Source organism: Phoxinus phoxinus (genome assembly GCF_949152265.1).
Source record: "Phoxinus phoxinus genome assembly, chromosome: 8".
NCBI classification, from domain to species: domain Eukaryota; kingdom Metazoa; phylum Chordata; class Actinopteri; order Cypriniformes; family Leuciscidae; genus Phoxinus; species Phoxinus phoxinus.
The window spans coordinates 35,724,001-35,740,165 of NC_136883.1; the positions used below are offsets into that span (position 1 = coordinate 35,724,001).

General features: G+C 39.7%; 1 protein-coding gene across 1 annotated transcript; it reads right to left on the minus strand.

Moving 5' to 3' along the window:
• Positions 1-4,668: 4,668 nt before the first annotated feature.
• On the minus strand, positions 4,669-15,972 carry cfap45 (cilia and flagella associated protein 45). Its single transcript, XM_079621186.1, has 13 exons — positions 15,656-15,972; positions 15,500-15,512; positions 14,439-14,558; positions 14,224-14,357; positions 12,294-12,438; positions 10,728-10,898; positions 10,467-10,645; positions 10,256-10,385; positions 10,023-10,169; positions 8,661-8,774; positions 7,609-7,802; positions 6,656-6,880; positions 4,669-4,898 (listed from the first exon to the last, which is right to left on the minus strand). Exons 2-13 carry the CDS (start codon positions 15,500-15,502, stop codon positions 4,823-4,825), a joined length of 1,638 nt encoding a protein of 545 aa, XP_079477312.1. The 5' UTR covers positions 15,503-15,512; positions 15,656-15,972; the 3' UTR covers positions 4,669-4,822.
• Between the last annotated feature and the right edge of the window lie 193 nt (positions 15,973-16,165).

Below are 16,165 nucleotides of genomic sequence, written 5' to 3' on the forward strand. Positions count from 1 at the left end.
ATACTCCATCATGCTGGAAAATGCACGGATCATCACCAAATTGCTCCTGTATTGTTGTGAGAAGTTGCTCTGGCTGGTTTTGATACCATTCTTTGTTCACGGCAGTGTTTTGGGGCAGAATTGTGAGAGAGCCCACTCCCATGGGTGAAAAGCAACCCCACACACACGGATGGTCTCAGGACGCTTCACTGTTCGGCACGGCACAGGACTCATGGTAGCCTTCACCTTTTCAAATCTTCACAATCGATTTTCCAGATGTCCCAAAAAGCTTCTTCAGAGAAAATAACTTTGCAAGACTTTGGTCTTCAGGGTCTGATGTAATCTTTGTATACTTACAGCAGAATTTAGTCTGGTCTTGATGTTTTTCTCGGAGAGAAGTGGCTTCTTTGCTGCCCTTCATGACACCAGGTCCAGGCTGTTGTCCAACTCAAAATTAACTTCAACTTCTCCGGGTAAAAACCTAGCCTGCTCACATACCAGACACTTCGACTGGAAAAACATGTTTTAAACAGTAACAAGCTAAATCTTACTATCTAGCCAGGAAAACTCTCCTCCATTACCGCTTTCATAAACAACAACATGCTTTGCATACCACTGGCCACACACTGCACATAGAATCGCATAAAGATCTATTCTGTTATCTAAAAACGTGTAATTATTCCATGGACATACGCTTTATTTTAGGTTTTACTGCTACCATTATAAACATTGAATCTACAGACAAGTTTGGCTCAGACAAATCTGATATATTTGTCATAGCTGCATGCTCTGCCAATGCAAAGAAACACAGTGAGTGGCCATTACAGTACTTGTACATAATCCTTTTTAATGACACATCTGATTAAAGTACACCCACCAACAATGTCAGCTCAGCTAAAAAACATAAACTGGCCACATGTACAAAAAAAGCACACACATTTGGAATGATTAGATCTTAATGAATGAATGAATCATCTTGATCTGCTCTGACTCTCCATGAAGACGTCTTTTGTAATGTGGAACTCCCCTAACTGGCATTGGTAGAGTGCAGATGTATATCATTAATGATACATTAATGTTTAATGTAGGAAACAAACATGCAAACAGCTGCATACATTTGCAGAGTGAAGTTGTCTAGTATAAGAGCAGACCACCTCCTGATCAACTGGAAAAGTAGGAAACAAACATGTTCTGCTCTTAAAGTGAAGTGAAGGCCAAGTATGGGAACCCATACTCGGAATTTGTCCTTTGCATATAACCCATCCAAGGTAGTGCACACACATTGTGAGCAGTGAGTATTGAACACGTTGTCAGAATGAATCGGTTCACATGGCTACGTGAAGCCCAAAAAAATATATTATAGCTGTATTATAAATGTTAAAGCCAGACAAGTCATTTTTTGTGGTCAAATTGTAAAGAAAGACACCTGTGTGCACATATATATTCAAACACGCATACCGACTAAACACGTAATACGCTTGTATGAAAAATGAAAACAAAATCAACACTTCATCTGTATCAAACATGACTGTACTTCAGAACACAACAGCGTTAGTAGGCCTACATATATATCACTGTGTGTACACATATATAAGCTGATCGACCTTGCAGTCCCAAACTACATCTAACCATATGTTCCCCCGGACGTGTTTGAAGAACTTGCAAGTGTCTGGCCTTAGCGGAAGAGTGGAGAAACATCTCACCGCAAAACACCAGCCCAGTCCATCAGAACGAGATGCGTGACAATACTTGCTGACAATGTTGGCAACACCTGATACTGCTATTTTTGATATTGACCTTTATGGTGCAATTTACGTCTTGCTGCCAGGAAAATGTGGGATGAATGATTCATCATACTCAGGAAGTTGGATGGATGGATCATATTAAGGATTTCTTTTCTTCTTCATTTCAGAAAAAGTTGCTCATCTTTTCTGGCTGTAAATTACAGCAAGCTCAGGGATATATTAGAGCGCAGCCTCATATGAGGGCAGGACTTTGTGATCTTAGTGACTTTTGTGATCCCGCAACTCCTCTCTCTCAGGCCCCCTTTACACGTACATGGTTATTTTGAAAAACTGAGATATTTCCCTTCTTTTGTGCCCATCTTTTTCACGCAAACGGAGAATTCGCCTCTGAAAACTATTCTTTCTAAAAACTCCGGCCAGAGTGGAGATTTTGGAAAACTTCGTTTGCGCGTTTGCATGTAGGCTAAAATCATAGACAGTATATAAGATGGACACAGACAGCGACCCCATAGACTTCAACGGAGAAAAGTGAAGCCCATTTGAAGCACTCACTTCCTGATCGCCAGGCGAACTGTGCAGGCTCAAACTGAGCTTGAACACGTGAGCAACGTGTCTGACAGCTGTCAGTCTTCTAGTAGCTGTGCGGAGAGAAATCTGAATCATTCCCTTCCGAATCTCGCAGAGACGGAGAGCGTGAGCATTAGCTGTCCATGAGCTAGCAGTAGGATCAACTTTATCACTCTCTGTGGGCTACTCCCTTCACTTTATCGGACTTAATGCCTCCACGTCCCCCCGATTGCCTGCGAGCTTCTCCGCCGGTCTATACGGTAAGTTTCTTTAGAAATAAATAATGGACAAATGGAGTCTTTAAACGCCTCAGATGTAAAGTTATTCGCTGTCAAAGTGACGCAAAAATGAATGGGAGTCAATGGAATGCTAACAGCAGGTGAAGTTCTGCTACAATGGCGGCGCCCGCGGAGGCTTCAGTTTCCGGCGAATGGATTACCCCCTTGGCTAAAATGAGAGACGCCACAGTACGTGACTATTTTCGGGATTCTGATTGGCTAACGTGGGCTTGAGCTTGTTATACTGCCAACTAGAGGTTTGGCATGCTCTTGACGGCATATACACGGGTTTGTGTAAATGAACACTTTCCTGAAAACTGACAGGTGTGCACAATGTTATTTTTGAAAACGGAGCGGTGAAATGTCCGTTTATGAAAATAGCCATTCACGTGTAAACGTAGCCTCAAACATCCCACTCTATATTGTGACAAACACCCCGAGGACTCATCAGCTTTGCCCTGGAAACAGACGAGGAGCACCTGCACCCTCGTCACAGGCTGATCGGCCCCAGCTGCGGTCCATCAAACAACTGCTTGGACTTTGCCAGAGGTTGGGACATCTCTACATGAGACAGAACGCTAACGCCTGTTCTCTGTCTTTCTCCAGAAAGCAGCGGTTGGCCGATCAGCCTCGCAGGAGCACAGCCCAGACTCGCTGCACCACAAGGAAGAGAGCACGGATGCATGGAGAGCACGAGATGCACGGATGTAAACTTCTCATCTGACTAAACAGCGGTGTATAATGATATTTCCCCATGGTGATTAGATTACACTGTGCCTGTGGCGTTGAACCCGATATTCCCCTATCATCGGACAGGAGGAGCTCTGTAGGACAGACTCACGGGGTAACCTCGGGTTCACAGTGACTGTGACAGTGTGAAGTATAGTGTGAAATATCTGAATCTGCTCACTTGTTTTCATTCACTCCCTCAAGTGGACTATATTAGTGGACTAATGCAGGGAATAGTGAATGAGGGTATAGGGGACGATTATGAACACAGCGGGTAGGGATGGCAGGTGGGGTAAATTAACTAATAATCAATAAATATAGACTAATATATAACTATAACTAATAATAAATGTAAAAAAAAAAAAAAGATTTAAGCTTGTAATAATGTTTTTAATTCCAGTGGTACTGTTTTTTCGTCATTACGTCACATCTGTACACATAAAGAAGAGTCTCGGCTATATTGCTTGTTGTGAGGATGTTGGAGGTGGAGATTTATAGCCTTTTTTTTTTTTACAGTCTATGGTTTTCTCACAGCACTTGATATAATTAAACTTATCAATTTGATGGCGGATCCAGAAAGGTTCAAACGACAATCACCAGTGACAACTGGAGATTCACCCGATGTAAAACGTGAAAGACTTCGGACTTCGGAGTGGCTACAGGAAAAGACTGCAACCAAGGCTTAAAAGAAATATCTCACTTTGCATGTAATGAGTCTATATAACGTAGAGAAATTGTAGTCTGCCTCGACCCAGATTCCACCCTCATGAAGGAAGTGAAGTCATATGGTTTAACGAGGCTGTTGCAGAGTTAAGTGCCCCGGTGGTTTGGCATGCCAGTTGGTCACCAAGTCTGGAGTCCAGGACGTCGAAATGTGGGATCTTCTTTGCCGACCGCCGCTACCACTTCACCCAAGCTCCTTTTTTTGGTCCCGATAATCTTTTTTTAATTTTTAAATTTTGTTTATCAGTTGGTCTACACTCCTCTGGTAACCCGCTATTGACATTTCGTTCTGTAGCTTTTCAAAGACGGGTTTTGTCCGCACAGCTCCATCCAATTTATTTTGAATTTCTGTGGAGGACCACAATGCCAGCAAACAGTTTGTTTCCTCCACAGACCACGGTTGTCTTTGTTTTCCGTCCATGTCCAAAGCTAAAGTTAACAGCTGACCGGTGTTTTAAAAATGGCGTCCTGAATTTTTTTTTTTTTTCGAACGTTACGATAATCCCGCCCCCAGCACCTGACGTAACCGGCAAAGAACCGATTTGGAACTAGGCTCTGGCTCCGAACCAGCACCAGCACCAGCTCTGCCTTGGTGGAAAAGGGATATGAGTCAGCAGCAGATAGAGAAAAAGAAACAAACACCTCATTGTGTATTTTGTGTTTAAAGTTTAATTTCTTTCCCACTTGTGATGATGCAATCTTTTCCACAATTTTTTTTTTTGCTGAGGTTACTTATCCAGGCAAACCACATGTTTTTCTTTTTTGTGTGTAATTTGACGTAACCTCCATTTCTCTTGCCCCTCAGTTTGAAAGAGATGGAAGGGCTTGAACTTTACGCTCCACTTCCTTGCAGTACTTGTCAGAGAGCCCAGCTGCCCTGTGGTCAGAAGTGGAAACATGTAATCGTCTATCTAAATCATTGCAAGATATGTGTGATCATGACATGATGAGCCCAACATATAATCTCTGAGAAGTACTCTCTTTTTCTTACCCACATCCTCTATATCTGGACACTTAGGTCACACTTAAATGAATGTAATTGCATTACAATAAAAAAACTAAATAGTAGAAATACAGTGCAAACACACTTCTCAAGAAAAACTTTTCACATAATAAGCTTGTTTTGCTTTAAATTATTGTTTTGATTTTAATTATTATTATTGATTCTCTTGTTCTATTTAAGTTTTTTTTGCAACACTATAGTTGTGGGCCTGTAAATTAAATGCAAGCTTCATTGATTATGTAACATTTATCAGTTTGAACTTATATTATGGATTTAGTTTTCCCTTTAACACATTTTTTTTTTACATTATAAGTGAACCATAGGGAACATATTAAAACAATAAATAAATAAAAACGTCATGACCCCTTTAATAACCTTATGTCAATCCGACAGTCCATCCAACACAGTGTTTTGTGTCATCTGGCGGACTTTTGCTGGCAAAGAAAGGCAATTTCTAACACTGAAAATATTGTAGAAGTGAAGGATTCCATGTTTTTTCCTTAGCTCCCTAGTGTTTTTGTCTTTTGTTTTGATTAACTGAATACTGTGTACACATATATCCTCACCTCAACTCTCCCTTTCCTAACCTAACTGTGAAATATAGTCAATAACACAGCAGCTCTTTCACATTTTAGATTTTTGTCATTCAAGCTGAACACTATCCTCGCATAGCCAGATCTTCAGACTGACTCCATCGAAGCTTTCATTGGCTAATGAAGTCTGAGAACATGTAAAGTCTGGTGCATCTAATAAATTATTCATTCCAAAAAGTTGTACAAGTTTACTGCAACAATAGCGCTGCAAACTACACATACTTTTGAATATCCAGCGTTTAGTTGATCCTGATAAGCGCTCATTGTCACAGCTGTACAAACACCGGCTTTCTTCTTCGGGTTTGCCGTCACAATGGCTTTGCGTGACGTCTGAGGCTAAGACTAGTTTAACACTAACGCAGTCACTCAGTGGGTGAAACCGCAGTGTCCTACTTTGATGTCATGTGCATACTTTCTATAATGCTTTTCCCTTTCATTATTGTATAGCAAGCAGATTTCTCTCTATCTTCCTTTTATTTGGAGTGGTAGGGCACCCGTGATTGAAATACTAAAATGACTTGCTTCATACAAATTTATGGTTCAAATATTTTGTACACATTTTTTAAATTAAAAATGTATGACAATCTTTTGGCCCTTAGACTTGTTCCCACTTTTCATCCCATTACTAACAACCCTGAATGCCACTTGGTGTGATATTTTGTAGTTAATGCAATGAAATTCATACATTTATAATTGTGCCATAAGTGTCCAAACACTTTTTGAGACCACTGTGTCTTTTTTCCTGTATGCAATCCATCATTCCTTATTTCATTACTCATTCATAACTCATATTTTCATTACAGTCTTGTGTAATTTTTAGGGCTGCCCTGACTAAAGATTTTTTCTGGTTGACTAGTAGTTGTTAATTTAAGCCATTAGTCGACTAGTCGCACGTTTATGACATTAATTGAATTACTTAAATTACTTTTAATAATTGATTGATAAACTAGTGTTTATGAGTCAATGTCGGAGGCAAAGAGAATACTGTATGTATAGAGAGAAATGCATGTTTCTGTCTACATTACTCTAAGGACATACCTGAGTTCCCTTAGCTTCTTTTCTTTAATCTCGTCCAGTCGGACTCTGCGAGTGCGCGCCTCTTCTTCCAGTCGCTCCCCCTCTCGAAACAGCTCTCTGCGCTGGCTGACGGCCTGCACTTCTCTCTCCCGTACCTGCTGCCTCACAGCCTCAGCATGCCTTTGGATGTGTTGATGCCGCTGCTCCTCTTTTTCTCGTTCTTTCTCAATGAGATCCTGCTGTGCCCTGGAAAAGGAGTATTCAGTATACAATCTTCAATGTAATCTTTGTCCATTCTCCCCTCCTCCACTTTCATGAGATACAATGTTCTGTCAGTAAGTACAGTGAATTCTTTGACGTGTGTGAATTATGGAGGTAGTTGTTTCAATTTCAGATTGACTCATTGGGTTTTGTAATGCTTAATATGCTGCATTATAATAAACAATAAAAGCTAACCGCTGTGAAACGTTCTGCTCAAGACGTGCTTGCAAAAATTGGTTCTGGTCTATCTGCTTGATCATTTCGGGTTATACCGATGCCATTATTAACTGTGTGTTTAAAATTGCTTTAGAAGCCTTGGAGTTTGCAATTATGGAAAGGGCGTTGAGGATTTTGGCCAATCACAATGCACTGGGTCAGCTGGCCAATCAGAGCACTCTGGGCTTTTCGGAACGAGGGGCTTTGTAGAGATCAGATGTTTCAGAAAGACTGGGAATAGAGGCTATGCAACAATGTACAGTATGTAAACAAATGCTGTGTTTTTTTTTACATAAAAGCAAGTTAACCTATTCTATTACACCCAATAAACAAAATAATGAACTTTTAAAATAGCATCATATGACCCCTTTAAAATGCACAAATGTAGATCATGTCCCTGTACCCCACTAGCAAGCTTAGTTTTTGGACCTCTGTATTTCTAAAACCTTGTGTATGGCCATGCTAATAGTACTTGAAACATGTGATGGTGTTTGTACCTCAGGACCCTCTCAAACTCTGCTCTCTCTCGTCCAGCTTCAATGGACAGCAAGTGCTCCTTATGAGTGACTTGCACCAAACGAGCAGCCTTTAGCTTCTCTTCCACTTCCAGCTTTTTCGTAGTCTGCTCTTTCTCTTTTCTTCTCCATTCCCTCGCAGCCGCTTCCTGGTTCCTCCGTGCCCTGATCTCATCCTCACAGTTCAGAGAAAAACTAATTTACTTGAAATCCAAAATCCAGCATGCAAAATGTATTACGCCATAATAATAATAATAAGTTTCATTTATATAGCGCCATTCCAGGGCTCAAGGACACTTTACAATAAACAAGCAACAATAAAGGCAATTGACAAAGACAGCAGACAAAACAACAGTAGGTAGATGAGAGTATAAGTACAGTAAATGAGAATTAGGTAAATGGGGCGGAATACAATCAGATATAAAAAATGCAGTACAACTTAAGAATTATGACATTCAGAAAATAGGTGCGTTTTGAGCATGGATTTGAATTCATAAATAGTGTTAACAGAACAGAGTGATCGGGGGAGAGAGTTCCACATTTTGGGTGCAACCCCCCATTGAAGCAAGGCGATGCCGAGGGACGACGAGAAGGCTAGAGTTAGAGGATTGTTAAGTGCGAGTCGGCGAGTAGGGGAGGAGCAGGTTACAGAGATAGAGGGGAGCCAAGCCGTGCAGAGATTTAAAAGTGAGAAGGATAATTTTGAATTGGTAAGCCACAGGAAATCAGTGAAGATCATGCTAAATTGGGGTGATATGTGCAGAACGCTTGGTGTGGGTGAGTAGTCTGGCAGCAGAGTTTTGAATGTATTGCAATTTGGAAATGGAGCTAGCAGATAGGCCAATGAAAAGTGCATTGCAGTAAACAAGACGTGATGTGACAAATGCATGGATGACAGTTTCAGCGCCTGAGATACCGATGAAGGGACGGAGCTGAGCGATGCAACGTAGATGAAAGAATGCTGATTTAGTGATAGAATTAATGTGAGAGTGGAAAGATAGAGAGGAGTCAAAGATTACACAGTAACATTTTACCTGCTCAGCTTTATGGTCTCTGTCCCGTTCTTGAAGAGCTCTCAGTCGCGCCACTTCCTTCTCTTTTTCTTTCTTGATTCGTATCTGCTCAGCTTCATACTCTGCCTCTCGTTCCTAGAGGTCATTAAACACATCTGGAATTAATGTGGCTATTCAATGTGGCTTTGTGGGAAAGTCAACTGCAGCTGCTGATGTTGCCAGGCCCTTGAAGTTTTTTGTTTAGCTTGTCTCAACATTTTCCTATGATTACCGGTAATCTGGAATCAGTAGGTCAGAAAAAGATCATTTTTTTCCCTTGTGGTCCACTTCTAATATTGCGCAAAATCAATGGAATGGCCAGAGTAGCAATGGCCCACCCAGACTAGTGACTGGTCTACCCTATCAAAGCTACCAGAATATACTAATAATTTTTTTTATTTGGGTATAGTGTATTTTTACAAATACATAAAATGTGATAATTTTATGTCATGCTTAGCTGTAGAGAGTGGCATTTTCCCCATTACAGACAAATGACAGACTGGAAATAATAAATTTCCAATGAAGAATATTACGGTCCAGTAGCATGGAAGTCTGACTTATATGCATAAATATTCTGATTAAATTTTAACTTTTGCAACTAGACCATAATGTGACCACCCGACCAGATCTTAATGAAAACAATGAGCACAAGAATTACCAGCATGTTTGCACTGAAATATTAATATTTAAACACTTTTTCTGTAAAATGGGTGGTTATATATAATTATGTATGTATGTATTTGAGGAACGGAGAAGAGTGTCTTCGTCTAGCATGTGTTGTCGAGTCATAGCCAATCCTGTACAAGCCCAATTGCCTGTGCAAAGCACTTCACAGTTTATTACTTGAGATTTTGGCCAAATGTAAGAAAAACTGAGCAATCGAGTCTCTTCAGAAAATTTGGACTAAACCACTCAATTAGTATGGATTAGTACTTTTTACAAAAAAGGGATCAGGGAAAATTTGATCTCACATTATAAGGCCCATTCACGCTGCACAGACAGACGGCAACAGACAGTTCGTCGGGTGTTGTCGGATCAGTGCGTTACCCCTGTTGACATCTATTGGCATGGGCTTATAGGGCTTTTTGCCGATTTAACATGCTGAATCATCATGCTTGTCGGGTTGTGGAATGTCTGAGAAGTGACGTACTGTAATCTGGTGTTTGTCCACGTTGGTCGCTGTCTGTCGGTGCAGTGTGAATTGGCCTATATGAATGCTTAATTAATCTTATTTATGATTTTAAATATGATTATAATTAATCCCCTGATTTTAAAGTTTAAGATTACAGTGGTGGACGACAAGAGAGGCGATAGTGAGAAACCCTTTAAAAAGACTTTTCTTACCAACTTCTTGGTTGTATACTCTACAGCACGCAGATCTGCTAATCTCTCTTCTTCCTTTTTCTGCTCTTTAGCAAGCAGGTTCTCCTCATTTATCTTCTGAATCTCCTGAAGCAAAATCCTCTGCTCCTCCTTCTTCCTTTCAATGACCTGAGATAACATTACACAAAGAGTGTGAGTTTTGAAAATTACCGGAACTTTTGATTCAAATTGATCTAGAGATTCATTGCATGTACCTTGAGCTCCTCCATCTGCATCTTTTCCATGTTTTCCAGCAACTGCTGACCTTCCTGCTCCTTCATCTCATCCTCAAGCATTTTATCCTCCAGACGCATCTGGATCTGGTCGAGGACGCGCAGCTTCCCGCTTTAACAACACTCACCCATCAACCAGGGAGTAATACATTGTATGTAGAGTATATAGAATATAGAGCGTAAACATCCTTACTGAATCATCTGCTCTTTGCGCAGTTGTTCGATTTGTTCCTGAGTTTCTAAAGCCCGGCGACGCTCCACCTCCATGATGGCATCCAGCCTTTTCTCCTCCTCCAGCCACTTTGTGCGGTTCTGTTTCTTCTCCTCAATCTGCGCATCCCGGACAACATGGCACTGCACTTTCTGAATCAGCTGCAGGAGTACAAAGACAACATTTGCATGTAGGAAATAACCAGTGTGTCATGGTTTGGCTTATTAGTGTGGTCCTATCTACCTCATTGAGCTTCTTGACTTCGTCCTCTTGTTCCATTCTCAGGGTGTTGGCTCGTTCCAACAGGTACTGAGCGCGTTCCTTTGCCTCTATCTCGAGCTCACTGAGGTTCTGGTTCTTCTGCCGAGAGAGGTCCGCCTGACGCATCTGTGCTTTTCTCTGCTCTGCAGAATCCTGATATGACAACAACCAGATCAGGGGCGTTTCCTCAGAGGAGGCAAGGGAGGCAGTGCCTCCTCAAAAAATAGGATGAGAAAAATAAAACAACGCAAATATTTCAAAATGTTAACAGACCCCCTAAAGTGTGCGGTGGGTTTAGTGGGGGGTAATTGAGAATGAATGGGGGAAAGTCATGTGAGAGGAGGTACTGCCTCCTTCTATCGCGCTATGATTGGTTCGTGTGATAAATCCCGCCTCCAGTTTAGATGCGTATTCCACGTTCGCAAATCAGTTTGAATGAACAAAATTAATGCATTAATAGGAAGACTAATTAAAAAGTAATTAAACAGCTCTGCCACTTAGATAACACCGTTTTATGTCACTTCAAAATTCAAACTTGAAATGGCCTGAAAACATGCCTTTAGTTATTATTTTGAAATAAATGTGACAACCCAATGAGATTTATATCTGGTTTTAATAAATAGAACAATAATTACATTGTTAGAATACAAAATAGAATTGTATTTGTTTCTTTTTTCTTTTTGATGTAATGTAGAGTAATGTTTATTTAACTAGGAAAATGTGACAATAATACGTGTAACTGGGACATGAATTGATTTATAAAAATAAAAAAAAACATTTAAAAAAAACTGTAAGGACTTTGCCTCCTCATATCAGAACACTACTGCACGCCACTGAACTAGACTTACAATTCCTGTAGCATATACCAGTGCTTGGAAGACAGCCACAGAATATTGTGGGGGCCATTCATACAGAACACATTTTTGCAAGTTCACAAGTTCAGGAAGTCTTTTCACAAATTAAATATTATGAAAATGATTGAGCTGTCTATGCTTACTCTATAAAACATTTCATGAAGATCCAGCAACATATTCACTTTTTGAGTCAGCTTCTGACTGTCACAAATGCTAGTTCATTTATTTGTAAATGATGGCACTTATAATTAAGTTGTCCCATTTCTCATAACAGTGGCTTCTTTATTTTATTCTATCAATATTAGATTAGTATTGTTGTTTCATTGAGTTTCACGAGTTCACACTTACATATAATTTGAAGTGTGAATTATTTTAATAATTCATTCTTTGAAAAATGTGGATGCATGAACAAATAATAAATGTTGTGGTTTTTTTAAAATAATTTCTCATGATGTAATGATTCAAAGGAAAGGACTGAATGAGTAAATAGTCTCTGGAGCACCGCTATTAAAAAGCAATACAGGAAACGTTTATATTTTATACTGGGATAATTCTGGGTGGCATATGGGCTGGAATGCTTTTTCTTAGGGTGGCCCACCACCCATACAACCCCGGTAGATCCGCTCCTGCATGTGTGTAATCAAAAAGTATTTAAGACAAATTGCTGATTGAGAGTTTGATATGGTTGGCTCACCATGGCTTCCTCGCGGGCTTGGCGTTGGACCTCCAGCATAGATGCCTTCTCCTCTTCACTAGGAACATGAGACTCCACCATGATCCGCCTGAACTGAGCCGAAGACAGGATGACAGACTGTCCTGATGGGTCCTCACTTGGGATTCTGGTTCAACAAAACAAGAGCAAAGAGCAGGCTTTAAAGGAGTTATGAACTGCATTTTTTAATTATTAATTTTGAATGTTTCCTGAGGTGCACTTATAATGTTAGTAGGATTTGAGCTCTCTGTTGGAAGGGGGCGTGTCTACTGTGAGGCTTCAGTGTAAACGGCCACTGCTATGATTGGCTTGCATATTAAATAAGTATCTGGAACTCTCTCGAAAACTTTTACTACTATTTTACTATTACAGCTGTCGAGATAAACTAATTGTGAAAAGTGTTGATTATAGCATTATATTTAGATCTATTCCCGTCGCATTAAAGGTTGCAGCGATGAGCATGTAGCCGATGATACACATGAATGCAGTGATCTTGTCAATTCAACTTGATTTCTGCACTCTTACGAAAACTTTCATCATAAGTAACAGTGCAAACACAATGTGAATAAGAGATTCATTGTGCAGTGAAGACAGCGTTCTTGATTATAATGGACTCATGTCACTGATAAACTTGCGCTGTGTGATTGGCAGCTTCAGCGACTATAAAGGGAGCGTTCTTTGATCCCTGTCTGAATGTAATTTAATCACAGGTTAAATAACAGATTGCTACTAAGAGAAACGATGTGAAGTTGACTGTTTAGTCACTAGCTTGATTTACTGATGCATAAACGGCAATAAACAATGAACGTCTCTGACTGTGCATGAATCATAACATATCAGTTTTGGCAGCGCAGGTTTTTTTTCCAGTTGAGACGCTTCGATGCTATTATACAGAATATCCGTTGGTCGGTGTGGTATTAGTCCCGCCCATCCTCCACTGTGATTGGACGGTTGGGTAAAAAGTGACAGTGATGAGCACTGCGTTTTACCCAAAGTTGAACATTCTTCAACTCTCGGCGTCCTGTAAAATACGCCGAACGCTCAGCGCTTCAGCTCCCATTGAAAAAACACGCCAGCCGCGTGAAAAAACGCTTTTGTGTTTATACCGGTATTTGGGACGGTAAATACCAACGGTATTTGGGACTAATACCGTTGGTGTGGTATTAGTCCCGTCCCTCCTCCACTGTGATTGGACGGTTGGGTAAAAAGTGACAATGACGAGCGTTGCGTTTTTGAAAAAAAAAACGTTTTGGTGGACACACGGCCTTAGAATGAACCCGGTTACTTACATGTTGTTGCATTACTGTCGGGTTCATATCTTGCAGTAAAAGTCAACTTGCAAAGCCTGCGCCGAAATTGCGACTGATTTACCAAAGAATCCACAGTGAAATGTTCTGAACAAACAAATAATGCACATTCCTAGCATTAGGATCCTTTGGAAGGTAATGTTACTTTTAGTCCAGTGATTCTGTATCTCTCTTCTCTTCTCATCTCACTAACATGCCAGTGAGCAAAGATGCGATGATGTAGAAGACGGTCTTTCATCGCACTATTGCGTCATAATATGACAAAATCCGAAACTAGTTGTCTTCAGAGCTTGGTTTCAATAAAAGCTGTTTTTGGACTAACAAGGAAGTTTTTAGTTCGGAAATTTACAAGATGTTTTTATAGTGCAATGACCTCGTATATGTCAAAAGATTAAGGACAATTTGATTTCTCAATTCATGACCCCTTTAAAAAAAGTGAAAACACAAATGGCCAATATATACGCAGTTCAGGGATATACAAATTTACTGGTTTTATTCAAGTAAATTCAGGTTACACCAACATTTTGAACAAGTAATGTAAATATCTCAATAAGGATAACTACATGTTTGTCTCCACAGTGTAAAAACCTTTTGCTTCTACTTGCCTGAGGTCTCTGATGAGGTCTTTAGTGATGATGCGGACTGTCTCTGGCTCTTTGGTTGCAGGAGCAGAGCGTGACAGTGACCTTGACCTCACGCGTCTGCCCTCAGCATCATCTTTTATATCAACAGCAGAATGCTGAGAAAGATTCAATAGACTGTTGGATCTTCCTTTACTTTTCATTTAATGTTTTAGACCATAAAGTAAGCTTTTTTCTACCTGTTTGGGGGTCCCAAAAAGGCTCTCGTCCACATGAGAGGTGAGGGCCCGTGTGCGATAGCGGCGAGTCAAACCGCTGCTGCCCGACAGATTCCCAGATGATGACCCGGCGCTTTGAGGCTGAAAAGCATGTAAAATTACCAACTAGTGAGTCACTATGTGATTTAAGTCTCAGGAGTCTTTAATACAACAACAACAACAACAACAACAGTTAGTTTCTGGTAAATTTTTTATTTATTATAAAAGAACTGACTCATAATATTCATTCGTTCTGGAATTGGACTGCTGAATATACACAGGTGGTTAAATGTTTGGAATCATTTTATTTATTAATTAAGTTTCTTGTTTTTTAAAGTATCTTGAAAGGCTGCATTTATTTGAACAAGTAAACAGTAAAAATAGTAAAATATTATCAAAATTGAATACAAGTGTTTACATTGTAAATATATTTTAAAATTGAATGTATTCCTGTGGTCAAAGCTGAATTTTCAGCATCATTACTCCAGTCTTCAGAGTCACATGATCCTTCAGAAATCATTCTAATATGCTGATTTAGTGCTCAATTTATCAGTTATAATGGTGCTCAATTATTAATAATGTTTTTTATTGCTGTCAATGTAAAATAAAATAAAAAATACTGATATTTTTGTGGAAAATGTGATACTTTTCCCCACAGGTCACGTTTAAAAGAACAACATTTATTTGAAATATAAATATTGAATACATTTATTTAAAATGGTTATTATTTTTAATAATCAATTATTATTTCTATTTTCTATTTCGTTTCCAAAAATAAATAAATAAAAATTAAAGGAAAGCTGTTTTCAACGTTGATAATAAAAAAAATGTTTCTTGAGCAGCAAATCAGCGTATTAGAATGATTTCTGGATGATGTAAGTTATTGTATTGTATTTTTCATCAAATAAATGAATCCTTGGTGAGCATAAGACACTTAAACATCTTACTCATTCCAAACTTTTGACAGCCAGAAAATAGAACATTTGATCATATTAATGCCCATTAACGTTATATATATGGTGTGTAAAAGTAACGTTACTTACCATTTCTATCGAGCTGACGTGAAAAAGCTCATAGGATAGACGTTATGACACAGATACAAACAGAGCCACAACAAAGTGAAAAGGGACGCCACTCAAGTATTTCTAATATATGTGTTTAAAAATGGTGCTAAAATTAAAAGAAATAGAGAATAACACCTGTGTTGACCACAGCTAGCCTAAGTTACTAGCCGACTCTCAACAGTGGTAGTTTGTTATTGCGTTTCCACGGAGACGCGGTTACTGCGGTTACGCCACAAGCCCGCACAGTGAATAGAAGAGTTCCTGCAAGACCGGGGGCTGCCGTTTCAGGACCGCATCTATAGGACCCTCGTTTTTTTTTTTTTATGAATAGAGATCTCTATATGGCTCTGATTCCCGTTAACGCCGCTGGAAGTTCTTGTAAACAGCGAGTGTAATTTGCCATTATCTCCCATCTCCACCTAATGCAAAAACGGATTCCGTTCCGACGCAGCACCGGATGTAAGTAACTGTTAACTGGGCGGGCTGAGACAACACTCCGTACTGCGATCATGCATAGAGCAAATATTACAAGAGGGTTTCCAACAGATGTGTTTAGGGTTAGGGTTTGGTTAGGACAGTAAATGTAAATAATTAAACCATTCATGAAAATTAATAACACAAATACAGAATCGAATAGTAAGTGCT